Source organism: Ahaetulla prasina, chromosome 3 (assembly GCF_028640845.1).
Source record: "Ahaetulla prasina isolate Xishuangbanna chromosome 3, ASM2864084v1, whole genome shotgun sequence".
Lineage (NCBI taxonomy): Eukaryota > Metazoa > Chordata > Lepidosauria > Squamata > Colubridae > Ahaetulla > Ahaetulla prasina.
In genome coordinates, this window is record NC_080541.1 from 184,705,749 (window position 1) to 184,732,298 (window position 26,550).

Genomic DNA, 26,550 nt, shown 5'->3' on the forward strand with positions numbered 1-26,550 from the left:
TATTTGGTTGCTTTGGCCAGCTGTCTTCCTTATTCTTGATGCTGTGATGAAGTTTGGTTCTACAGATTTTTTAATAAATGCATTCAAACTTGGTCCTTTTAAAACATTATCTGAGAAATTTAAGGTGAAAAACAGGTTTACACATTTTTGATCAAATTAAAAACACTGGATATATATCTAAAGCTGTGATGTAAGTTACTAGTGAAAGTACAACGGAAGTTTTCACATAATAGTGACAAAAATTATATCCATGCATTTTAATATCTCTTTAATATCTTTAATATCTGAAATCATAAGGCAGTGATGCTAGGAGTGGTTTGTGGAACAAGAAAAAGGGGAAGCAAAGAACATTTTGGCTTGATAATGTCAAATCTGATACAAAGCTGAGCATGCAACAATTGAAAGAAGTTTATGCTTGATAGAGTAGAATGGAGATCACTTGCCTACAAAGTCACCAAGAGTCAGACATGATTAAATGGTTAAAGCAACAACAGCTTTATCTCACCACTGAAACAGTAATCTAATGATCATTTGGATGCCTCTTGTCATATTAGTTTAATAATATAAATCCAGGTTGTATCATTATATGCAGAGGTCCTAAAAAAAGCAATAATGACCAGTTTTCTCTTGAGAAAAAAACCATGTTCAGATAAATAGATTCTGTATTATCTTACTTTATTGCACATATTTGCTAAGAGTAATTTAGCCAATAAATAACTATTCTTCCAGGGTCTTTAATTCTTTCACATAGTGCAGAATTACATGTGATAAAAAGCTTTGTTCTTAGAATGTAAGTTGTAATTCCATAACAGTGGCCAGTGTTTTGTGAATGTAATTGGTACCATTTATCAGTAACATGCTTCTGCCATTAGCATGTTGTTTTGTGACCTGATGTCCTTGGGAGGTTTTCCAGAAGTTCTGCCTATCTCTAGCAATAATAGTGGTACATAGCAGCATTTCTTGTTTTGCAAGTCTGTTCTGCCAATATATGGGTTGTCTGCCAATTAGATACAGTCTGTCATTGGATATGATCTAGGACAGCACTAAGACCATGGTGGCAACTGCTATCATTTATAAATAGGAAAATAGTGGACTTTTTGGAAAAAGTTGTTTTTCCTTTTAGTAATTCAAGTATACAAAGCAGGTACCTATTGATAACTTCTTTTAAAATGAGTTCTGGGAATAAATTGCTGATTGATGCTTATGTAAATGCAATAGGTACGGTGTACTACTTTATTTCCACTGATATGAATAAAAATAGGAATACATGTCATAGAATTGTGCTTGTTCTCTGGAGGTTTAGAATCCTGCCCTGGGTCACTCCATATGAGGATTTTCCCCTAGTTTGAAAGCAGCTTCAGGCGCCGGTGATCTTATAACTCTGACATTGTTAAGAGCAAAGCCTATTTATTTCTGGTTCAGAGACAACATATAAAAACTACTCTAAAATAAATGGAAATTTGTCACTATTTTGACTACTTGATACATGCTTTATAAATTAAAATCGTATTCTAAAGATCTTTGAAATATGAACACCTGCATCACTCTATCTCCTAAAGTCAAAACAGTTATTATGTTTTTCTTCAGCTACATGTTCTATAGAGCTTTAATGGAACTTACAAGGAAGTTAAGAATTTTGTGGATGGTTTGCAGGCTTCATTCTGGATTACAGATAGTATTCTTACTAAGTTCTCATTTCACTTTTTCAGGGCTGTTGTGTGCTCAGGAGGAGTTACAAGGATCTGCAAAGAATTTACAAAAAACGAATCAATCCTGGGTGCATTTTCTTATTCCTGCCATTGCAGTGACCCTATTGGAGCTGCTGCAAAATAGTTGATATCTGCATTTTTGTTTCCCACTTCATAGTAACATTTTCACAGAAATAGAAGGATGAATACTTTTGCAGCTGGGTAGGTTTCCCTTGTATCCAGATTTTTTTCCCCATGGTAAAAAGAGGGCCAGGCAAATGAATGCCATGTGTTTTAAAATGTATATGTGGGATAGAATTTCTAATAATTCATTTTTAATGTATGCGGCGGGGATGAAGAGTTCTGTTACTTCAGAAGCTGTGTAGTTTAGAAGCAGGGCATTGACTGAATTCTTCTCTCTCCATGTCCCCGAGTGTGTGTGTGTGTGTGTGTGTGTGTGTGTGTGTGTGTGTGTGTTTCTCTCTCTCTGAATTCTTAAGTCACTGAGAAAGAGCACTAATTAGTTGATGGTTTCATCTTTTCTTCATATTTCAAAGTTTTATTTCAAATTACTTTGGAGGGGTTAGGGAGCAAAAACAAGTTTGACATACTGTATGGAGCTTCTACTTATCAGACATTCATTCAGGATTGTCTAGATTTGTTTTACTGTCTTTTGCAGCTGAACTATGTACATGAAGTCACAAAAAATTGAGGAATGCATCATATGGTAATATAGTAGCTTAGCTTTTGAACTGTGAGACAGCATATGTTTTACATCCAATCTAATGTGAATGCAAGCAATCCTTTATTTTATCTTCCATAACTTTTCATCCAAGGTAGGAGTTTTTTTTATTTTTTTATTTTTGAAGACTGCTGAGTTGGAAGTTAAATAAATGCATTCATTTTTTTAACACAACACATTGCACATGCTCATCATATGCACATGTCATCTTCTTAGAAATACTGATAAAGGTTATTAGAAGAAGAAAGGCATAAGACTTGTATCTTCTTCACACACACATGCATAACACTCATACTATCTTTATTTTCTTCTTTATTAAATAATCAAGGATTTTCGGCTGGATTATTTAAGGGAAGGAAAGCCTATGTTGCTTCCCATTAATCTAAAGAGGGTTGCTGGGAGGGTCACAAGGTTTTGTCTTTTCTCCTAACAACTTGGCATACCAATTGCTGATTTTTTTCCTGCAGCATAGAAATTATAATGTTTGGCCTATTGTACAGAACTGTAAAGAAATCCTAAATAGTATACAGGCAGTCCTCAACTTAACAGCAGTTCATTTAGTGACAGTTCAGAGTTATAATAGCACCAAAAAGTGTCAAATTTCCTATTCATGTTTTTCTTTCTGAGTTGCTTGTGCAAGATGACAGTTTATCATTGTTGGTAACTTACTCTTGAGACTAGTCCACTGTAGTTAGAATCCTGGTGTTCACATTATTCCTTATATCATTTATATGCTTTAGTGCCATAATAATTGTAGAAATCCACTGCAATGGGACTATCTGTTCTGCTGGACTAATAGGCCATAGTTACTATAAATGCTGCTATAAAGATAATAGTAGGAACTACTTGTCCAGGGGTATCAAACTCACATTGTCACGGTGTCGTCACGTGATGTATCGGGACTTTCCCTCCCTTCGCTAGACTGGGTGTGGGCGTGGCCAGCATGTGACTCATCCGGCCTGCAGGCCAGGAGTTTGACAGCCCTGTGCTAGTCAGTTGAAGAACAGCAATAGACAGTGTCATAATGATGTCTCTGATTCTATATGATACAGATGATCAATCTGTAGTCCTTCTGATGATGCTGAACTCCAGCTCTTGTTCTCTGTGGTGAATTCAAATTGTTCAATAATGTTATACTGTCTTTTTTTAAAAAAAAGAGAAACCACATTTCCTGCCAAAGCAAGAAAAATGCACAATACCTTCCCCTTGACAAGTGCTTATTAAACAAAGTTTAGCATTTATTGTACATACTTGGATGTTTTTTTAAACATACGGTATATAGTTTATTGTTTTTTAATAGCTAATTTCTTAAAAAAATCAAAGTGAGCATCTTCAAAAATGTATTCTTTTTTATTTTTCTGTTTTATCATACATACATTTATATATTTTCTAAATAAATAAAAATAAATCTTATCAGGATAGAAACTGGGAGACCATGAATTCTAGTTCTGCCTTGGCAAGCCACTTCTGAAAATCTTGCCAGAAAACTACAGGGACTAGTCCAGGAAGTTACTAGAAGTCAACACTGATTCAAAGGCACAAAAACAAAGAAATCCTATTCCAATTATTTTTGTGATGTGTTCAGTGTTGCTTCATCTATTTGTTTTAGTTATTAGAGAAAATACATTATGCACTATAGGTAGACCAATTGCATATGTACAACACCGTTAGCCAAGAAATACTTAAAAATTCAGCACTTCAGGATTCAGTATGGTATTCAGAAGTTGCTTCTCTGGCTGGTACAGCTATTGGACGTAGACCAAACATATGGCAATCATTTAGGATAAGAACACCTGCAGTTTATTTTTTGCTATTGGCACATGAGATAGCCATCCTGTTTAATATTATGTGTTCCTTTCTGCTTTAGATTTTATTTTTGTCAGAAACTTTTAATGGGGGAGAGGTGGGAAACTAAAGATCCAGATAGCTGAAAGGGAACATTCTCAGCTTTATTGCTCTTAAATTACATCTTGTTCACTAGTCATATTGCTGCTATAGATAAAATTTTCAAAAGCTTGAATGAATCTCCCTGGAGCATTTTAACTGTTGTTATCCCAGTATTGTTAGCTGACAGTAGCAAAAACCTTTCCTAGTCTGTTGCCTTTTTAAAGTCTTTTTTTTTTTAATTTCATGTTGTAAACTATCAAAATGCCTTAAAGCACAATGTTCATTTGTGTTTGCTTTATTCTCTGCTTCAGTTGCTTTTTTTTAATTACTTAAAATTGTGAACAGCTGGTTTCTTATATGTTGAGTTAGCTAGATGTCTGGTCTTGAATTTATCCGAAATAGATAAAGCTTTTAAATGAGTGTTAATTTCACAGGAACAAATCCCTCTGCCATCTTGGGAAATGAGAAGTGTTACCCCCATTCATGACTATGGAATTCTGTGTTCCTTTGTGACAATAGCTATATGGGTATATAGCTATATCCTGTTCCAAAACATCCTGATTAGAGGTACCGTATATACTCGAGTATAAGCCGAGTTTTTCAGCACGTTTTTTGTGCTGAAAAACGTCCCCTCGGCTTATACTCGAGTATATACGGCTTATACTCGAGTTTTTTTTTCTTTTCTTTTTTTCACATTATACCGGATGGTGCAAACTTGGCGGGCTTTTGCATTAGCGCGGGGAAGCCCTGCCGGTGCAGTGAGGCGGGCGGGGCCGCCAGCCTTCTCGGCTGAGGGAGGGAGGCTTTCCCTGACCGGTAGCTGCCTCATTTCCCTCCCTCGGCTTATACTCGAGTCCCCAGTTTACCCCAGTTTTTTGGGGTAAAATTGGGGACCTCGGCTTATACTCGGATCGGCTTATATTCGAGTATATACGGTAATTCTTTTAGAAAAATGTGAAATAGATATTGTTGACGTGGCCTGATAATTTCAGTAGAGACCTGTCTTCAATTTGAACAGGACTTTGGAATCAATTAGTTTTACTTTCACAATGGATCACATTTTAGGTACTGTGTCATACATTTATTTATTTTTATTTTATTTATTTATTTTGTCACAACAATATATGTAACTATCATACAAAAAGGTTATATAGTATATAAAGGTATAAGCATACATACATACATACATACATACATACATACATACATATATATATATATATATATATATATGAAGAAGAAAAGAAAAGCAATAGGACAGGAACGGTAGGCACGTTTGTGCGCTTATGCACGCCCCTTATGGTCCTCTTAGGAATGGGGTGAGGTCAATAGTAGAAAGTTTTTGGTTAAAGCTTTTAGGATTATGAGAAGAGACCACAGAGTCAGGTAAAGTATTCCAAGCACTGATGATTCTGTTACAGAAGTCATATTTTCTGCAATCTAGATTAAAGCGGTTGACATTAAGTTTAAATCTATTGGTTGCTCTTGTATTATTGCAATTAAAGCTGAAGTAGTCTTTGACAGGAAGGACATTACAATAGATGATTCTATGAGTTAAACTTAGGTCTTGTCGAAGGCGACGGAGTTCCAAGTTTTCCAAGCCCAGGATTTCAAGTCTAGTGGGATAAGGTATTTTGTTGTTTACAGAGGAATGGAGAACTCTTCTTGTAAAATATTTCTGGACACGTTCAATTGTATTGATGTCAGAGATATGGTGAGGGTTCCAAACAGGTGAGCTGTATTCTAGAATTGGTCTAGCAAATGTTTTATATGCTCTGGTGTTTTTGGAAAAGAAGCTACACAAGATTAGGTTTACAACTCTTAGAGCCTTTTTTGCTATGTATTTGCAGTGGGCTTTGGCACTTAGATCATTTGACATGAAAACTCCAAGGTCTTTAACGGGATGGGGGTCATCTGTGAGGTAATGTCCATCAAGCGAGTACTTAGTGTTTGGGTTCTTTTTTCCTATATGTAAGACTGAGCATTTGCTGGTTGAGATTTGGAGTTGCCAAGTTTTAGACCAAGCGGTTAGATGATCAAGGTCTTTTTGAATGATAGATGTATTATCAGTGGTGTTAAATAGTTTGACATCGTCAGCAAAGAGAACACAATTACTTGAGATATGGTCACAAAGATCATTAATGTATAGTATGAAGAGTGTTGGTCCAAGGACACTGCCTTGAGGAACGCCACTCTTGACAGGAACAGGATTTGATAGAGCATTGCCAATTTTGACCACTTGTTGTCTGTTAGACAGAAAAGCAGATATCCATTTGTGAAGGGGTCCTGAAATGCCGTAGGATTTTAGTTTTAGGAGAAGTTTATCGTGTACTACTGAGTCAAAAGCTTTACAGAAGTCTATGTAGATTGCATCTATTGTTTTGCCATGATCGAGATTTGAAGTCCATATGTTTTTACAGTGGAGAAGTTGTAAGTTGCATGATAATTTTTTCCTGAAACCAAATTGTTTATTGGAGAGTAGGTTGTTTGCTTCTAAGTGTGAGGTAATGGATTGGTTGATGATTGATTCCATGACTTTGCAGGTGACGCAGCATAGAGAGATTGGTCTGTAATTTTCGACTAAGCTGGGGTCTCCTTTTTTGAAGATAGGGATGACTGTGGCCAGTGACCAAAGTTTGGGAAAGGAACTGGTAGTGAAAGCTTTATCAAAGATTATGCTTAGGGGTTCTGCTATATTAGTGGAAAGTTTTTTTAAGAAGTAGGCACACAGTCCATCGGGTCCAATAGATAGCGATGGTTTTATGTTATGAAGAGCTTTTCCAACATTTTCTTCTGTGAAGTCTATATGAGTTAAGTCATCATGTTCATTGCTGGTACGTTTGTGGAATGTCGGATATGTGTCATCGCTATTAACAAAAACTGAGCCAAAGAATATGTTGAAGAGGTTGGCTTTAACTGTTTCGTCATTGCATTCTTTGTTGTTAGAATCTTTTAGTGGTGGGATGGATCTTGTGTCTTTAAGTTTATTGTTAACAAAATTATAAAAGGCACGATTGGAATTTGTCATGAAGGTCCTCTTCTTGTTTGGTGTGGTAATTTGTGCATTCAGTTTTATTTGGTTGCATATATTTCTGTAGCGGTTTTGAAATTTGCTACAAAGCCTTTTTGTTTCTTTTCAGAGGATTTTTTTATTGAAGCTTTTTATTGATATGGGTAGTTTGCTTTTCCTGATCATGGTTGTCATTTGTGGTACATATAGTTTAATGACTCTATTGATTTCAAGTAGGAAAACTCTATAGTGGTCTTCAGCAGTTATGCAGTTTGCAAACAGATTTTGCCAGTCCAGAAATGAAAGATCGTTGTTTATAAGGTCGTAGTTGGCTTTTTTGAAGTTGTAGATGGGGATACTATTGTTATGACGATTTGAGTATGGACGTATATTGAGACGAAAATCAATCGTGCAGTGGTCACTGTTGGAAAAAGGTTCTTTAATTTGTAGTCCATAAATTGAGTTTGAGTTGTTGCAGAAGATGAGATCAAGGCAGTTGTTGAGTCTTGTATTGTTAGTTACAAGTTGTTCAAGACCTAGGTTTGTAACAGCATTGTATAGTGTAGTATGGATTGGATCAGTTGTACATTCATTGGTTATCCAGTTAATGAGACGTAGATTTATGTCGCCCAGGAAGATGAGAGGGTATGGGCAAGAGGTAGCCCATGTTAGCAGTGAGGTTAGCATATTTGCATGGGTAATGTCATAGTCAGGGGCTCTGTAGCATAGTACAGAGTACATAGTACATAGTACTTATGCACACACACCCTCAACACTGTCAGACTATTTACTGAATCTGCACTACTATTAATCGTTTCATAGTTCCCATCGCCAATCTCTTTCCACTTATGACTGTATGACTATAACTTGTTGCTGGCAATCCTTATGATTTATATTGATATATTGATCATCAATTGTGTTGTAAATGTTGTACCTTGATGAACGTATCTTTTCTTTTATGTACACTGAGAGCATATGCACCAAGACAAATTCCTTGTGTGTCCAATCACACTTGGCCAATAAAAAATTCTATCTATCTATCTATCTATCTATCTATCTATCTATCTATCTATCTATCTATCTATCTATCTAGAATTGAAGAGTGGTGTTAAGGGATAGGTCGCATACAATAGTTTCAGGGAGAGAAAGTTTGTGTGAAACTTGAATATTTTTTAGATTCAGTGACTTTTTGTAAAAGATAGCCACTCCACCACCTCTTCGGATTTCACAATCTGGTCGATGAACTTGATATTCTTTGTTTGAGATAATGGAGTCAGGAAGGGATGAGTTCAGCCATGTTTCACAAACAAAAATGATATCGAATGTACCACTGTTTAACAAGAGGATAAATTCAGGTAATTTGTTAACAATGCTTCTCGCATTTATCAATTTGCATTTGAGATCTGTAATAATTGGTGTTGAAGAGGTAAGGGGCATACCTAGTTTTGGATGTTGGTAGGTTGGGGGTTGTGTACAACAGGTGGTTGTATAGATGGTTGGATGGGTGGATGGATGTTTTGGGAGGTGAGTGTTTGGATGTTGGGTACTTGATTGTTTATTGAGATGTTTGGTTGGGTGGTTGGTTGGGTGAATTGTTGGATGGCTGTTTGCATGGCTGTTTGGATGGATGGATGGATGGTTGTTTGGATGGCTGTTTGGATGGCTGATTGGATGGCTGGCTGAATGGCTGTTTGAATGGCTGGTTGGGTGGTTGGTTGGATGGATGGTAGGGTGATGGGTACTTGATTGAATGTTGGGATGGCTGGTTGATTGTTATGGGTGATGGGGGGTTTGGAGGTGATTTTTTGATTGTAGGTCTTATTTTTTTATGCAATCAGCCCGATAGTCAATGTATAGGTTGGATTCACCGTTGTCTTGTCTTCGTTTAAGTTCTGTGCGAAGTTCACGAGAACGTATTCGTTGTAGAAAAGATAGATCGGGACGTGATCTAAGTTTACTGTAGGCAGGGTTGGTTTTAGCAATAGAGTTTATAGTATAAATGAATTTACGTTTGCTGTCCTCATTAATACATGTGACTCTACAAAATCTTGGTGCTGTTGATCCATCACTGTTTTTTTATTCTGGTCCATCTCTGGAGACAGAAATTATTTCATTTGGGGAGATGGTTGATGAGATATAATTTCCAATGATGTTGTGAATCTTATTGATATCAGGTTCGTTGGTGTTTTCTAGTCCAAATAATATTGCATTATTTATTTTTTGTCCTCTCTCCATGGCATCTCTGATTAGTTGGTTAGTAGTTATTTGTTGCTTAGGTTGTGTTGTATTTATTTGTTGTCTAGGTTGAGTTGTAGGTTGTGTATTATGTAATGATAGATGAGTTGGGAGGAGATTTGGATCATTTGAGTTTTCATTTTTTAGTGTTGAAATTTGTTTTATCAAGTTTGTGAAACTTTGTTCAATAACTGTTAGAATTTTTTTTTCTAAGTTTTGTTCAATATCTTGTATTCTTTTTTCTAGGTTTTGTTCAATAGCTAGTAATCTTTTATCTAAGTTTTGTTCAATAGTTATTAATCTTGTTTCTAAAATTTTATCAGCGTTGGATTTTCTGGCTGGCATAATGATATTTTGAGTTTTTATGTAATTGGTAATGAAGAAGTATCTTTCTTATTTCTTTGTTTTATTACACACTCTTTCTAATTTTAGTAATGAGGAAGTATTTCTGCAATTTTTCTTGATTTTTTTTTCTTTAACTTTCTATGTCTCCAATTTGTATTTTGTATTTCTTTGTATTTCTCCAATTTCCTTGATTTTTTTTTAAACTTTCTATGTCAATCACTTTGGTAATTGTTATGGTAATGGGGATATCACTATGGTAATGGTGAAATTCGGCGGGAAATTTAAAATGATGAGATTGGATGGTTGAAGAAGCCTCTTTAGCGGTGGCTACAATGGCAGATTTTTCAAATAGACAATAGCTACAATGGCGGGAATTTCAAATAGTCAATAGGAGCTGGGAGACTGGAGTCTCCTCTGAACATGTAGCCGCATCTGTATTTTTGACCACGAGACCAGTTCAGACCCTTGTATGTAGATTTTTAGCCACTCAGTTAGAACAGAATGTTGCCCAGGGTATACCATTATGGAGATAGTCTACACTTCATACACCTTCATAATTATAACATCTATCCTACTGTGAGTCTGTGGTGCCATATTTTATCATGGTTTTTACCTTAAAACTTTATCTTATCATATTGCCCACATATTGCATATACCCATATATACTTATGTACACACACACACACACACTGTTTTATTAAAACTTATATTTGTATTTCGACATAGGTGTTTTATTAGTATTGTTTATCAGTGATCCCATTTGCTAATTTAAAAAATACATGTAGCATAATGCTGATTGGAGGAATACATTTCCCAAGTTTAATGTGGCCCTTTTAAATTGAATTAAAATGCCTATAAAGAACCGTAGTGCCACAGTGGTTAGAGTGCAGTACTGCAAGCTATTTCTGCTGACTGCCAACTCCCTGCAATTTGGCAGTTCGAATCTCACCAGGCTCAAGGTTGACTCAGCATTCCATCCTTCCAAGGTGGGTAAAATGAGGACCCAGATTGTTGGGGGCAATATGCTGACTCTGTAAAATGCTTAAAGAGGGCTTTAAAGCACCGTGAAGTGGTATATAATAATAATAATAATAATAATAATAATAATAATAATAATAATAATAATAATAATAATAATAATAATAATAATAATAATAATAATAATAATATTTTAATTTTTATACCGCCCTTCTCCCGAAGGACTCAGGGCGGTGAACAGCCAAGTAAAAACAATACAATATATTACAATAAAAACTATGTAAAAAACTTATTCGATAAGGCCTAAATTTAAATATAAAATACATAATATAAATATAAAATAAACCCCTTTAAAAAACAAATTAAAAACCCCTATCAAGCCAGTCCTGCTCGGAAGAATAGGTACGTCTTCAGCTCGCGGCGAAAAGTCCGGAGGTCAGGAAGTTGTCGAAGTCCTGGGGGAAGCTCGTTCCAGAGGGTAGGTGCCCCCACAGAGAAGGCTCTCCCCCTGGGGGTCGCCAGCCGACACTGTTTGGCTGACGGCACCCTGAGGAGACCCTCTCTATGGGAGCGTACCGGTCGGTGGGAGGCATGTGGTAGCAGAAGGCGGTCCCGAAGATATCCCGGTCCTATGCCATGGAGCGCTTTAAAGGTGATAACCAACACCTTGAAGTGCACCCGGAAGACCACAGGTAGCCAGTGCAGCCTGCGCAGGATTGGTGTTATATGGGAGCCACGAGTGGCTCCCTCTATCACCCGCGCAGCTGCATTCTGGACCAACTGAAGCCTCCGGGTGCTCCTCAAGGGGAGCCCCATGTAGAGAGCATTGCAGTAGTCCAGGCGAGAAGTGACGAGGGCGTGAGTGACCATGCATAAGGCATCCCGGTCTAGAAAGGGGCACAACTGGCGGACCAGGCGGACCTGGTAAAAGGCTCTCCTGGAGACGGCCGCCAAATGATCTTCAAAGGACAACCGTTCATCCAGGAGAACACCCAGATTGCGCACCCTCTCCATTGGGGCCAATAATTTGCCTCCAACAGTCAGCCGCAGTTGCAGCTGGCTGTACCAGGATGCCGGCATCCACAGCCACTCAGTCTTGGAGGGGTTGAGCTTGAGCCTGTTTCTCCCCATCCAGACCCGCACGGCCTCCAAACACCGAGACAACACTTCGACAGCTTCATTGGGGTGGTCAGGGGTGGAAATGTACAGCTGGGTGTCATCCGCGTACAGTTGATAACTCACCCCAAAACCACTGATGACCTCGCCCAGCGGCTTCATATAGATGTTGAACAGGAGAGGCGAGAGAACCGACCCCTGTGGCACCCCACAAAGGAGGCGCCTCGAAGTCGATCTCTGCCCCCCTGCCAACACCGTCTGCGATCGGTCGGAGAGATAGGACGAGAACCACCGAAACACGATGCCTCCCACTCCTAAACTCCCCAACTGTCGCAGCAGGATACCATGGTCGATGGTATCGAAAGCCGCTGAGAGATCTAGGAGCAGGGCAGAGGAATAACCCCTATCCCGGGCCCTCCAGAGGTCATCCACCAACGCGACCAAAGCTGTCTCTGTGCTGTACCCAGAAACCGGACTGGAACGGGTCTAGATAGACAGATTCATCCAGGCACTGGGGTAACTGATGTGCCACCACACTCTCAACAACCTTCACCACAAAGCGAAGGTTGGAAACTGGACGATAGTTACCTAAAACAGCCGGGTCCAGGGAGGGCTTCTTGAGGAGGGGCCTCACCACCGCCTCTTTCAAGGCGGTGGGAACAACACCCTCCCCCAAGGAAGTGTTGACAATTCCCTGGAGCCAGCCTCGTGTCACCTCCCGGGTGGCCAGCACCAACCAGGAGGGACACGGGTCCAATAAACATGTGGTAGCATTCAGCCGTCCCAGCAACCTGTCCATGTCCTCGGGAGCCACAGGATCAAACTCCTCCCAGATGGTCTCAACAAGACTAGCCTCCGTCATCTCGCCCGAAACTACCCAATTTTGGTCCAGACAGTCCCGAAGCTGAGCGATTTTGTCAAACAGATACCTGCTGAAATCCTCTGCACAACCCTGTAACGGATCATCGCCCCCCCCCCCCCGGTGTAGGAGGGAGCGAGTCACCCTAAACAGGGAGGCTGGGCGGTTCTCTGCTGACGCAATGAGGGTAGAAACATAGGCCCGCTTGGCCTCCCTCAATGCCACTAGATAGGTCTGGGTAAAAGACCTAACTAGTGTACGGTCAGCTTCGGAACGGCTGGACCTCCAAGCGCTCTCTAGACGTCTTCTCCGGCGCTTCATCTCTCTCAGCTCCTCGGAGAACCAAGGAGCTGGTTGAGACCTACGCCGGGTCAGAAGCCGCAAAGGCACGACACGGTCCAAGGCTCCCGTCGCGGCCTGTTCCCAGGCCGTAACAAGCTCCCCGGCCAAGCCGTGGGCCAGATTGCCAGGGAACGGCCCAAGCTCCATCAGGAACCTCTCCGGGTCCATCAGTCGCCTGGGACGGAACCAACGCATTGGTCCCGTCTCCCTGCGGTGTTGAGCGGTGGTCCGAAAGTCCAGACGAAGGAGAGAGTGATCTGACCATGACAAAGGTTCATTAGCTAATTCTCGTACATCCAGATCACTCAACCACTGTCCAGAAACAAAAATCAGATCCAGTGTGTTTCCCCCAACGTGGGTGGGGCCGTCAACTAATTGGGTCAGGTCCATGGCCGTCATGGAGGCCATGAACTCCCGAGCCGCCGTTGACGACATACCGGCTGATGGCAGGTTGAAGTCCCCCACGACCATAAGCCTAGGGATATCAACCGCCAACCCGGCTATCATCTCCAGCAACTTGGGCAGGGCTGTTGTCATGCAGCAAGGAGCCAGGTACGTGATCAACAAGCCCACCTGCACCCTACGTCCCCACTTCACGTAAAGGGATTCACAACCAGCTATCTGAGATACAGTGGCCTCCATCGGCTCTAGACTCTCCCTAATAATGACCACCACCCCTCCACCCCTACCTTGGGCCCTCGGCTGATGAAATGCCCGGAAACCCGGTGGGCACATCTCCACCAGAGGCATCCCTCTGGGGATGGCATATAAGTCTAAATGCTATTGCTATAACCTATAATGAGTCCTATAGTAGTAGTACTAATATCTCATTTCTTAGTAACCAATTGTCATTTGGAGACTTGTCATACTTTGTACAGTTACGACAAGTATTCTGAAGAAGTTGATTAGTTTGTTGTACTGATTGTGTTAGAATTTCAGAATGGGATTGATAGTGTGATACTAGAATAACTTGCAGATAGCAACCTTTAATTTTATTTTCTGTTTGCTCAAATGAATAGATTACTCATTATAGAAACATTTTAAGGAATGTCCTGGAATCATATTAAGCTGGGAACATGCAGTATGTAAATTCTTTCTGAAATATAGGTTATATTGCTTTGATGAATTAAAAAATGAAAATACTCTAATAGGAGACTGAGTAGTTCTTGTATAATATCAGTATTTTAATATGTATTTTTCTATGTCTAGTTTCATCTCAATCTACCTTAATATGCATTGGATGCTCGTCCTGAAGTTATTGCATTCATTTTATATAGCCTTTTTAATCAAGCACTTGTTTCTAAATCATGATGAATGGTTTCTCTTTTATATGTGATATTTCCTTCAGTGCAGGGGTGAAATGCTCCCAGTTCGGACCGGATCGGTCAATCCGGTACTGATGGTGGCGGGTGGTTCAGAGAACTGATAGCAAAAATCTCCCCCCCATGCCCACCCAGTCACCCGCTTGCCTGCTTGCCGCTTCTTTCCGGCTCGCTCGCTTTTCCCGCCCGAATGGTTGGAATAGGTTGTAAAAATGGCTTTTAAAAGTAAAAAAAAAAGGCTCTGATGATCACAGCTGAGCCGCGCGAGTGAAAGAAAAGGCTCTGACGATTGCAGGACTCAGCTATATAGCGCACCACAGCTGATCACCCCCCCCCACGCACTGTTCTACTTACCCCATGCCTTCTTTTGGTGTGCACTGTGCGTGTGCACCTCACATTTGGTGCATGGTGCATATGCGCAGCCAACAAAGCGGTAGTAAACCGGTGCAGATTTCACCACTGCTTCAGTGCAAGTATGAGAGGTGAAGCCAAAAATAACACTGCATGTGAATGGAGCCTCAGTATCCATTACGAGGCACCATAGAAGGCTATGAATTTTTCTCTTTTTCCATAACAAAAGAAAATTAAAATAATCATCTGAGCCAAAGATTAAAGAAGTACCATTTTTGATCTCTAAAATAGATAATTTATAAAGCTGCAGTAAGAAAAATAATAAACTTATATCAGTTATTCAGATAAATTGTATATACATATCATTTGTATGATGGACTCGGAGAGGTTTCTGATGGAGCTTGGGCCGTTTCCTGGGGAATTAGCCCACGACTCGGCCGAAAAACTGGTGGCCGCCTGGGAGGAGGCGGCCGCCGGGGCTTTGGACCGCGTCGTGCCTTTGCGGCCTCTGACCTGGCGCCGAACTCGACCAGCTCCTTGGTATAACAAGGAGCTGAGAGAGATGAAGCACCGGAAAAGACGCCTAGAGAGTATCTGGAGGTCCAGCCGCACCGAATCCGACCGAACACTAGTTAGGTCACATATTCAGACCTATCTAGTGGCGATAAGAACGGCGAAACATAATTATTTCTCCGCGCTTATCGCATCAGCAGATAATCGCCCAGCCACCCTGTTTAGGGTGACCCGCTCCCTGCTCGCGCAGGAGGCTCGGGAGGACCCCCTTGCAGGGTCGTGCTGAGGATTTTGTACAGTATCTGTCTGATAAAATCGCTCGGATCCGGAGCGGTCTGAACGCTGATTGGATAGATCCGGGCGAGATGACGGGGCCGAGTCTTGTGGACATTACCTGGGCTGAGTTTGATCCTGTGACTCCCGACGACATGGACAGGTTGTTGGGTAGGCTGAATCCCACCACATGTTTATTGGACCCGTGTCCCTCCTGGTTGGTACTGGCCACACGGGAGGTGACACGAGGCTGGCTCCTGGGAGTTACCAACGCTTCCTTGTTGGAGGGTATTTTTCCCACCGCATTGAAAGAGGCGGTGGTGAGGCCCCTCCTCAAGAAGCCTTCCCTGAACCCAGCTGTATTGGCGAACTATTGTCCAGTCTCCAACCTTCGCTTTTTGGCGAAGGTTGTTGAGAGTGTAGTGGCATATCAGCTTCCCCGATACCTGGAGTTTTAAATGTTTTTTAAATCTGTTATTTATATTATGTGTATTTTTGTATTTTAATATGGCTGTACACCGCCCTGAGTCCTTCGGGAGAAGGGCGGTATAGAAATTGGATTAATAAATAAATAAATAAATAAATTTGAAAAGACAAACGATTCACATATAAATCTATTGGATTAGATTTTTTAAAAAGTCTTCTGTAAGGTCCCAGATTTATTTAAATGGATGTAATTCATGTTTATTACACAGTGCTAAACTAGGATTTTTACTAAGTTATTTTTTTTCAGATATAATTTTTATTTCTTCCGCTAGAATCAGAGGAAATTGATAGAATACAAAAATAAAAAAATCAGAATTTAAAAGAGGAAATTAAAAAAAACTGAAGAAGTAAAGAAAGATAAATAACACGAAGCAAACATGAGAAAACAATGGTCAATAAACTACAAGGGGGAAAACAATATTTCTACCAACACTGGAAAGGTAACTTACTATACATAAACAGGGAGCAAACGCCACACTCACTTTCACTGATGATGTTATCTAGTTGGGTAATTAAACATCTGCAAGCAAACAGCTACGATCAGAGAGCACCAAGAAGTCCATAAGAGCAAGAATCTATAATTCTTGTGGTTGGAGATAGTAGTTTTAGCAATTAGAATATTTGGTAGCCATATGTGTAATTATCTCTTTTATATATTACCTGTAGTCTGTTTTCAAGGAAATCTACTCACACGTGCTCCGTGCCATCTATAGAAAGTTTAGAGTAGTGGCAGGTGTTAGCCTCCCACCCTCTAAAGCAGTGGTAGTCAACCTGGTCCCTACCGCCCACTAGTGGGCATTCCAGCTTTCATGGTGGGCGGTAAGGGTTGTATCTGATACTGAAGCACTTCCCTTTTTTTTTTAAATTTAATTGACTTTTTAAATGAAAATTTTTTCATAGCATTAGATTTTCATGAAATTCCCTGTGACGATTTAAATTTCTGAAAATATACTATTTGTATTGCCCGCGCATAAGTTTAGTTCACGTTACGTAAGTGAAACTAAATGGCGCTATAGTGTGACTGCAAACAGAAGAGCCTCGTCCAAGAATAGCTCACGCATCTCTCCCCGAACCAGTTGGCGGTTAGAAAACAAAGATACAAAAGTGGGCAGTAGGTATAAAAAGTTTGACTACCCCTGCTCTATAGTCTTATTTTCTATTTAGGGGGCATGTTTTTGTGAATAGTGCAGTGCCACACAGACAGAGTTTAGAAGTATCTTCCATAGCTTTCTGTTTTTCTTCTTTCTTTTGCAGTATCAAATCAACACGATCCATAGGCCTTTCTCTTCTTTGTATTTGAAATACTAAGACAATTTGCATCGAGGATAGAATTCATATTTTTTTCACATACAAATAGCACCATTGTTTTTAAACTTCTAAGGCCCTTCGATGTGTTTTTCTTCTTTTTCATGAAGGTTAGCGGGAACAGCCTGATAGGGGCCCATTTCCAGAGAGACGTGGATGATGCCAGAACTATGACAGGGGCTGCAGTCTTGGCATTGAAGGGAGGTGATCAGTTATGGAACAGTCAAAGGAGGAAGTACCTGAAGTCAGGGAAGAAGAGGAGGAAAAGGAAGAGACAGTGATGGCAGTAAGTGGAACCTCAGAACCAAATGAAGGTCTAGGTAATTCGACACCATCTGCCAGGTATACAGGTAGGTTGGAAAACGATATTAATGCCTTAGAGACACTTAAAGGAGCAATGGACATGTGTTAAATATTTTCCCCCAGTAATTTACACCCCAGTGGGATGACATTTTCCTTATAAGAAAATTTATTACAGCCTGTATTAATTCCCAGCTCTCAAATATATTAAGAAACTTTCCTTTATTTTTGTTCTGCCCACTTAATGTGCTTTGGGTCCCTTAGGAACCTGGAAGCGTTCTTTCTCTTTAGAGGCACCTGCCCTCTGGAATGAGGTTGCCCCCGAGATCTGGATGCACTGCTGTTATTCAGAAGGGCTTTGAAGACTTGGCTCTTTGCCAGGCCCTTTGTGAGGGAGAATTGGGACCTTCATCCTTATCCGATCTGTCATTATTGCAAATGCTAAGGGCACTACTCTGAGAACTGAAAATGTAAATAAACTGCAAGTTTAAGTAATAAAAATCAAGAAAGATAGTGAAAAAAGCAGGGCTAAAAATATAAAGATTAAAATAATGACAACAGGTACCACAGCCAGCATTACAACTGATAATGAATTTATTGAAGTGATCAATTGCTTCTTTTTTTAGGCTCGACTATCAGTAGTAAAGTGACCATCAATAAAGAAATATATCAGACTAGCATTTAATAGAGTAGTAATGAAGGCCTTGGAAAAGACTTCGTATGCTGAGATGTGTGTATAACTAGAAGGATCAGAATTGTGAAGATGAGGATCTTCTCCTTCATACTCTATGGAAGAAAAAGTTGGACTTTAAAGAAGCAGGATAGAAATATTGATGCTTTTGAAATTTGTTATTGGAGAATAGCATGGATAGCCAAGAAAGCAAAGAAATAAATACCATGGATAGTGAAGAAAATATTTTCTCTTGCAACACTGATTGAAATTCCTGCAGTTTGATCACACAAGCCATCTTAAAAGAGAGATAGATGATAGATTAGGTAGGTAGATAGGTAGATAGAGTGATAGTATACAGACATTATCTTTTACCTTTTATAGTAAAAAAGGAGTTGTTCTTATCCAATTGAAAGAATATTGGATTAAGTTCATATTATATAATCATTTGCTTGTACAAAAAAAATCTGCTGAATTTATTGTTATGCTACATTACACATTAGGATATGAAAATATATGGGTCAAAACATAATAACAGCAAGCTTTAAATAAAAGTCGAAAAGAATATGAAAGAGTAAATATAATTCCGAAAAAAATATTTTAGTGGCTGCCAAGCTTTGTTGCAAACCCATATTCAAATTGTTGGACACAAAGATGGGGAATTTTCCCTATAAAATAGCTGCTTCCAGATTTTGAACCACAATGTTTGCCATATAGTAACAGCAGTCGTCAACATATGACTACAATTGAGCATGGAAATTTGGTTGTAATTTGAGTCATCATGGACATTAAGTGAACATGATCGTTAACATGGTCATATGTCTAAATACAGCTTATCCATTGGAGCAGTTTTTGCTGGAAAACAGCAAAACATGATCATGTAACCGTAGGAAAAAGCAGTGTGATTGACTTGTGGCCTCCTGTCAGATTCCCATTGATTTTGCTTGTGAAAAGCCGGCAGGGAAGGTTTCAAATGATGATCAAGTGATTGCAGGATGCTGCAACCTTTATAAATGTGAGCCAGTTCCTAAGTGCCCAAATCGCAATCATGGGACCATGGGGATGTTGTACTAGTTGCAACTTTGAGGACTGGTCATAACTCCCCTTGTTCAGCACTATTGTAAGTTTGAATGATCACTGAATGAATGAACATAATCAGAGGACTACCTATACTTTATTGCAAAATTACAATGTAATACCTTCTCTATTCTGTTTCCTGATAGATCTTTCCCAGAGTTCTTCTCCTTCTCTGTTGGACCAACTCCAGATGGGCTGTGATGAGGCAAATTCAGGAAGCCTAAACGTGGAATGCAGAGTCTGTGGTGACAAGGCATCAGGGTTTCATTATGGGGTACATGCATGTGAAGGTTGTAAGGTAAGGACAACACAGAGATTAGATATAACCTTATGAGAGGTAGACTGTGGGTTCCTTGGTGTTCTCTAAGTTTGGAGGTTTTCTTGCAGATGTTTCATTACCAAACTAGGCAACATCATCCGTACTAAAAGGGAGTGAGGTTTGCTCTTATTTTTATATACTAGTGGCTTGTCCTGCCAGTGTTGGTGGGAGTGTGGTGGCTTCTTGATTAAACTGTTGTTTACTGTTAGCTTGTTTGTGTTGGTAATTCCTTGATTGGGGTATTGTTTATTTCTTAATTGTTGGTCTAGTGTTAATCTTGGTGTTAATCTCTGCTCATATGGGTGTTCATTGTTGGGGAGGAGGTGTTTTGGGCTTTCTGATTGTCTCTTTTCAGTGGTATATAGATGTTTAACTCTATGTGCTTGTTGATGGCCAATTTATCTGAATAGCAGGTCTGCAGGAATTCTGTGGTGTTTTTGGACATTTTTGATCTAGAATTGCTCACAATTTTCCAGTTGAAATTATGGTCGACTCTGTCCATGTGTTGTGAAATAAACAAGTTTTCATCATGTCTTCTGTCTGCTGGTTGGTGTTCACAGATGTGTTCTGCCAATCTTCTACCTCTTTGTCCTACATAGTGACTGTTATAATCCTTACACTGTAGGTTGTAGATGACTCCTGTTTTTTTCTCCTGGGTGTGCTGTGTCTTTTGATTTACTTAGGATGTTTTGGAGGGCTTTAGTTGGTTTGTGTGCTACGATGATGCCATGTGGTCATAATAGTCTGTTGGTGGTTTCTGATATGTTTTTGCTATATGACAGTGTTATGCTTTATGCTTTTCATAGCTTGTGTTGGTTGAGCTATGGTATGTTGAATGATCAGGCACTCTTTGATAAAGCTACAGGGATATCCATTTTGTTGGAAGACATTGTATAGTTTCCTCTTTCCAATGTTCAAGGTTGCTGCAGTGTGTTTATGTTTGTCTAAATAGGCAAGCATCTCTTGAGTAGCACCTGGGTTGTGTGGGCACTTTTTCAATAGACTTGTGTTTCTAATTTACCATCACTGCCTCTGCTGCTGAGAATATCTAGGAAAGGGAGAGGATTGTTGCTTTCTTCTTGTGAATTTTATTCCTTTGAAGATGTTGATAGTTTTGTGTGTTTTTTCTAATTGGTTCTTTTTTATTATTAGCATTGATGATGTTGCCTAATTTGGATGAAACATCTGCAAGAAAACAATCGAGATAAGAAAGCACCAAGGAGGCCACAGTTTAACTCTGAGCAACAAATACTCTCTAGGGTGGGAAAGATGGAACTAGAAACTGTGGAAGTCCCCTTTTTGTTGTTGTTCTTATTTTTCATTGAATCTTTCCTCTCTCAGAATGTAGAGATCACTTTTAGAAATTAAGCCTGGCTGTGTACATGATAACTGAAGCAAGACCTTTGTATGCATAGAGATGGAAAGACTCACAGATTCAAACAATGGAAGAATGGGCGGTGAAGTTAATGGAAATCGCTGAGATGGCAAAATTAATTATCTTGATTAAAGAAAAGATTTTGTCTAGCTTTGTTTCTATGTGGAAACCACTTTTGGACTTTTTCTTAGAACCAAAAGAAATACTATACTGATTTGGGGATTTTAGAGCTAGAATGGTTTATTAGTATAGAAATCTTAATATTGAATTTTAGATCAAACGGTTAATATATTTTATATTTGTAACTGAATCAAAGAAAGTTGGAAGTTACCTTTCTGTTTCTTTTCTTTTCTCCTTATTCCTTTGTACCTTCCTCTTCCATATTTGTTTTTCCTTTTTAATTTCTTTTTTTCTAGGTTTTTTATTACTTATTTATTTTAATAATTTAGAGGATTTGTATGGCGGCCCACTCTTTCCACAAAAGAGCAGCTTACAAACAATAAAAATATAAAAAGAACAAAAACAACAACCTCCCACCCACCCCAGCAATAAGAAGAAATGAAATGAGCCACTTGCTGGGTTCCAACCCACTTTGGGCTCCCCAGGCCTGTTGATTGAACTAGATCTTCAGGGATTTGCAAAAGAGTGTTAAAGTGGGGACCAGTTTAATCTTTGTGGGGATAATGTTCCAAAGAGAGGGAGTCAGGGAGAGGGAACTGTAGAGAAGGCCCTTCTTCTGGGTCCCAACAGATGTACCTCCTTAGGAGATGGGTCCCGCAACATTTCCCTGCTTCCCCCTCTAGTGGATTGGTGGATGCAACTGAGAAAAAACAGAGTCCTTCACATAACCTGCTGCCAAACCATGAAGGGCTTTAAAGGTGACATCAGCAGCTTGAACTGCACCCGGAAGCAAATCTGCAGCCAATGCAACTCCTGCAAGAGAGGTGACACTTATGCACACTTGGGTCTGCATAAAACCATGCAGGCAGCTGCATTTTGAACCAATTTGAACTTCTGGATGCTTTTCAAGGGCAGCCCCATGTAGAACATGTTGCAATAGTCAAGATGGGAAGTGAGTAGGACATTAATTTATATCTTATTTTTTGTAGAAATTTAATCAAGTATTTTTTTCTTAAAAGAAGAAACTTGACCTGGCTAAAATGCTGCAGGGCACCTGTTAACAGATTCTGTTCCTCATGGTTTCCAGGGTAAATGCTAATAGTATCTTAAGTAATACCAAAAAAGATGAGACAGCAAGGATGTTGTGAAGTTAGGATTTGTTGCTTACGGTAAAGTCCATCTGGTGGTCACTTGTGAAACTGCATTCCTGCTTCTTTTTATATATTAAACATATTTATTTAGGTTCTCTCCCCTACCTCCCAATCATTATTTTCTGCATGTATGCATATTTTCATCTTAGAAAGTTTGTTTTTGTAATATGTTCAGCATCTACTTATTGCTGAAAATATTGTCTTAAGATCTAAGGTAATAGTAAACCTGGCATTCTGAAAAGGCTATTAAACTCAGAATGAAACATCTTGTTTGTTTCCAACATCTGTCTTATCACTTACCAACAGGGATTCTTTCGTCGCACGATCCGCATGAAGCTAGAGTATGAGAAATGTGAGCGGAATTGTAAAATTCAGAAAAAGAACCGAAACAAGTGTCAGTACTGCCGCTTTCAGAAATGCCTTTCACTAGGCATGTCACACAATGGTGAGATCTCCCTCCTCTTGCTCTGGGTAGGGGTGAAGTATAGAGTTATAGTGAGATCAGAGGAATTATACATTTACTATAAAATTTAATAAGGGGTAGAAATTTGAGGAATGCCTCTCTGGATAGACATCTTATATACTATCCTGCATAGTATTTTAAAATACCGTATTTTTTGGAGTATAAGACGTACCTTTTTACTCCCAAAAAGAAGATGAAAATCTGGGTGCGTCTTATACTCCGAATGTAGTCCCGCCCACCCACCAGCCCCCACCCTTCGGACATTTTCGACCTCCGTGTGTCACATTTTCGGGCAGTTCCAGGTGGCAGGGATCTGAATCAGGGCACAGCCTGAGTAACGAGCCTCTTTGGGACGGTCTGGGGGTGGGGGAATCTGCCCAGCGAACAAGGCGAGCCCCACAGTTCGCAGCTGGTTCCTCCTCTGGCCACTCAACGGGCAGCTCAGGGCAGACAATGGCCACAATGACTTCACTCCCCGGCAATGTGAGGAGCCACCGCCTAAGCCCTCTCTGTGCCTGGGAGCCCCTAAAGCGAAACATCCCTTCTTTCCACCACCACCGCCCATTGGCCTGATACAATTTGCAGCCGTGTTTCAGGCAGTGGCCGGTTCCCCTCCAATGTGCTTTGGGGAACCAGGGAGGAAAGCATTTTCAGGTAGTAGCACCAGCCGCACGGTGTGCTTTTGGATTCAGGGAGGAAAACACTTTGCATAGTATAGGAGGGAATGTGGGTAGGGGGGTTGATCGGTTGTTTGTTTTCCTCCCCCAGAATTAAGGTGCGTCTTATACTCTGAAAAATACGGTACTTAAAAAAATTACAGTAGCTAATAAATCAATATCAAATAAAATGAGCGCTAAAAGCTCAAATATTATTTGAGAATAAAATAAAAATATGATCTATGCATCCCAAAATATTAGCCCCTGAAGGACTACGTCCATTTGCATTTCCAGAACAAAAATAAAATTGGTTTCCCTATGAAATCTATATAAAATTATTCTAAATAATTGCACGTCTTTGTTTCTTTTCTTGAAACATTTTGAGAGCGTTTGGTATGTTTCCGTGTGTTGATGCCTATATTGCATAAAGAAAAAACTAAAGAAAAAATCCTAGAGTATTTATATGAAGGCACACAGTGATTTTAATGCAGGCTTGTTGCAACTAAGCAAAATTTGAATAATCAGTGTCCAATTGGACCACTGTATGGGAATTCAGTGAATACTGGCCCTCGTTTAAGGTTAGATGGCACTGCAGTGAAAGCTCTGCTTTTGACTATGAAATGGTTAACATCCTACAACAATCTACAATATGTCCAAACTGTTGATACTGAACTGAAGACACATGAACTAGCATTTGATCTTCTGATCCCGGCTGATATATAGGCTGACAGGAGGCAGAATGATTGCATTTGCTTTAGAGCAGTAGGTAGTACTTTTCCTCCCAGGTTTGCCTGTGTGTAGCAATATGTTTGTACTGCTGTGCCATAAATTTGAAAATGCCTACTAACTCAGCCTTTCAGTCAGCACAAAAGCACCCATCCAGAAGAATGGAAAGTTTCTTTCCACCAAAAAGACATGCCTTTGCTTGCCTGGAGAAGCCTGCTGACATAGGATATGCTACCTTGCACTCCTCATCAGCATTGTACTTGGGGAGGTAATTATCATTAACTGTGTCACCCTGCATGTGTTTACTTTTTTTGTAGAATGCCCTTAGAAAGGTATTGCTATATTTTTGACTTAAAATGAATTCATTTAAAAATGAAGCTTTGTCAGGGAGCAGCAGGTGTGTGGGCATAGTAACTTGAACAGTAGATTAGAACCAGATGACCTCCGCTCAAATCCCACGCAACCCATGTTTATTTGTGACCTTGAGCTAAAGTCTGTCTCTCAGCCTAACATACTTCTCACAGCTGTTATGATGATAAAATGAGGAACATTGTGTATATTTTCCCTAAGCTCTTTGAAGAAAAGATGGAATATAAACGGATATATTTATATTTGTCTTTTTCTATAATGTTATGTTACAAACAAAAAGAAGTTTTAAAAGATACGATGGCATGTTAATAAAAATAACTGTTCTTAACCTTTTTAGCTCAAGGCTTTTAAGCCACCTGCTTTGTTTTGTTTCTTTAGCCATTCGTTTTGGCCGCATGCCAGAAGCTGAAAAAAGGAAGTTAGTGGCAGGACTGACAGCTACTGAAATCAGCTGCCAGAATCAGCAGGTGGCTGATCTGAAAGTCTTTTCCAAGCACATCTACAATGCCTACCTGAAAAATTTCAACATGACCAAAAAGAAAGCACGAGGCATCTTAACTGGAAAAGCCAGTAGCACCCCTGTGAGTACCTCAGTTCCAGAGGTCTATGTAGTGTACTAAGCAAGAAAGACATTCTTCTCAAAATAAATTAATATATACCCATATTTTTTTTTAAAATGCTATTTTTTAAACTATGAGTAATATTTAAAAGATTTGGGTGAAATTGGTGTGCTATATTTATAGATAGCAGTAATTAAATGAACTGCCAGCAATTTACATTCCAGTAAAAGCTATATATTAAAACTGCAAATTAAACTTTTATTAATAGAAATGACCAACAAATATAACCTAACTTAATAGAGATCATATTTAGGTTTCAAAAGCTCCACAAAGAAACTTCACAGTCCTGTGAAAAATTCCAAGATACATGCTAATCAGACCTCTCATGGAAATCTTTTCCACAGGGCAGAGCTTCCCATGAAAGCCCTTCTGGGGGCCCACTCTTCTTATCTTCTGCCTACAGAAATCCTAAGTATTCCCACCTGAGATGACTCCACAGGATAGACTGATTCTACATGAAACAGATAGTCTTCAGGATATTTGAAAGTCAGATTTTTTAAAGCTTTAATAAAGGCATAAAGGCATAAATTGAATTTTATTGTTATTATTTTTATATAATTCCATATTTTCACATATAATAAAAAATAATGATGTCTTTCAACCTGGCTTGACTAAGCTACATTTACCTGAAGAATCTGATTCTCAGTTTGTACATTGTATTCTGTTGATTAGCACCAAAAGGGGAGGCTTTAAGTGATCAGTAATGTAAATAATATGCATTGTCACACTCTGCCTCTGTGGCTACCGGCAGGTTTCTCATTACCAAATCCTAACTTTATATGTTGTTCTTCATAGCCTTTTGTGATTCATGACATGGATACCCTGTGGCAAGCCGAAAAGGGTCTGGTGTGGAAACAACTGATAAATGGGATGCCACCATACAAGGAGATTGGTGTTCATGTTTTTTACCGCTGCCAGTGTACATCAGTCGAGACCGTGCGGGAGCTCACTGAATTTGCCAAGAGCATTCCTAGCTTCATCAGCCTTTACCTTAACGATCAAGTAACTCTCTTGAAATATGGGGTACATGAGGCTATCTTTGCTATGCTTGCCTCTATCATGAACAAGGATGGACTTCTGGTGGCCAATGGCAATGCTTTTGTGACACGTGAATTCTTGCGCAGCTTGCGTAAGCCCTTCAGCGAAATCATGGAGCCCAAATTTGAATTTGCTGTGAAGTTCAATGCGCTGGAGCTAGATGACAGTGACTTGTCTCTATTTGTAGCTGCCATCATCTTATGTGGAGGTGAGA

General features: G+C 39.6%; 1 protein-coding gene across 9 annotated transcripts in view; it reads left to right on the plus strand.

The window, feature by feature from the left end:
* The window catches only part of PPARD (peroxisome proliferator activated receptor delta), a 69,672-nt gene that overhangs the window by 33,117 nt on the left and 10,005 nt on the right, over positions 1-26,550 (plus strand). For 4 of the 9 annotated variants that reach the window (XM_058175311.1, XM_058175310.1, XM_058175316.1 and 1 more), the window contains 5 exons: positions 17,563-17,802; positions 19,646-19,797; positions 22,771-22,909; positions 25,057-25,259; positions 26,094-26,544. In XM_058175311.1, the coding sequence (XP_058031294.1) occupies positions 17,667-17,802; positions 19,646-19,797; positions 22,771-22,909; positions 25,057-25,259; positions 26,094-26,544 (1,081 nt within the window). In that variant the 5' untranslated portion in view covers positions 17,563-17,666. Of the gene's footprint in view, positions 1-1,709; positions 1,911-4,751; positions 4,885-16,394; positions 16,588-17,562; positions 17,803-19,645; positions 19,798-22,770; positions 22,910-25,056; positions 25,260-26,093; positions 26,545-26,550 lie in introns of all 9 variants that reach the window. The other 5 variants (XM_058175312.1, XM_058175314.1, XM_058175313.1 and 2 more) reach the window with 4 other exon arrangements.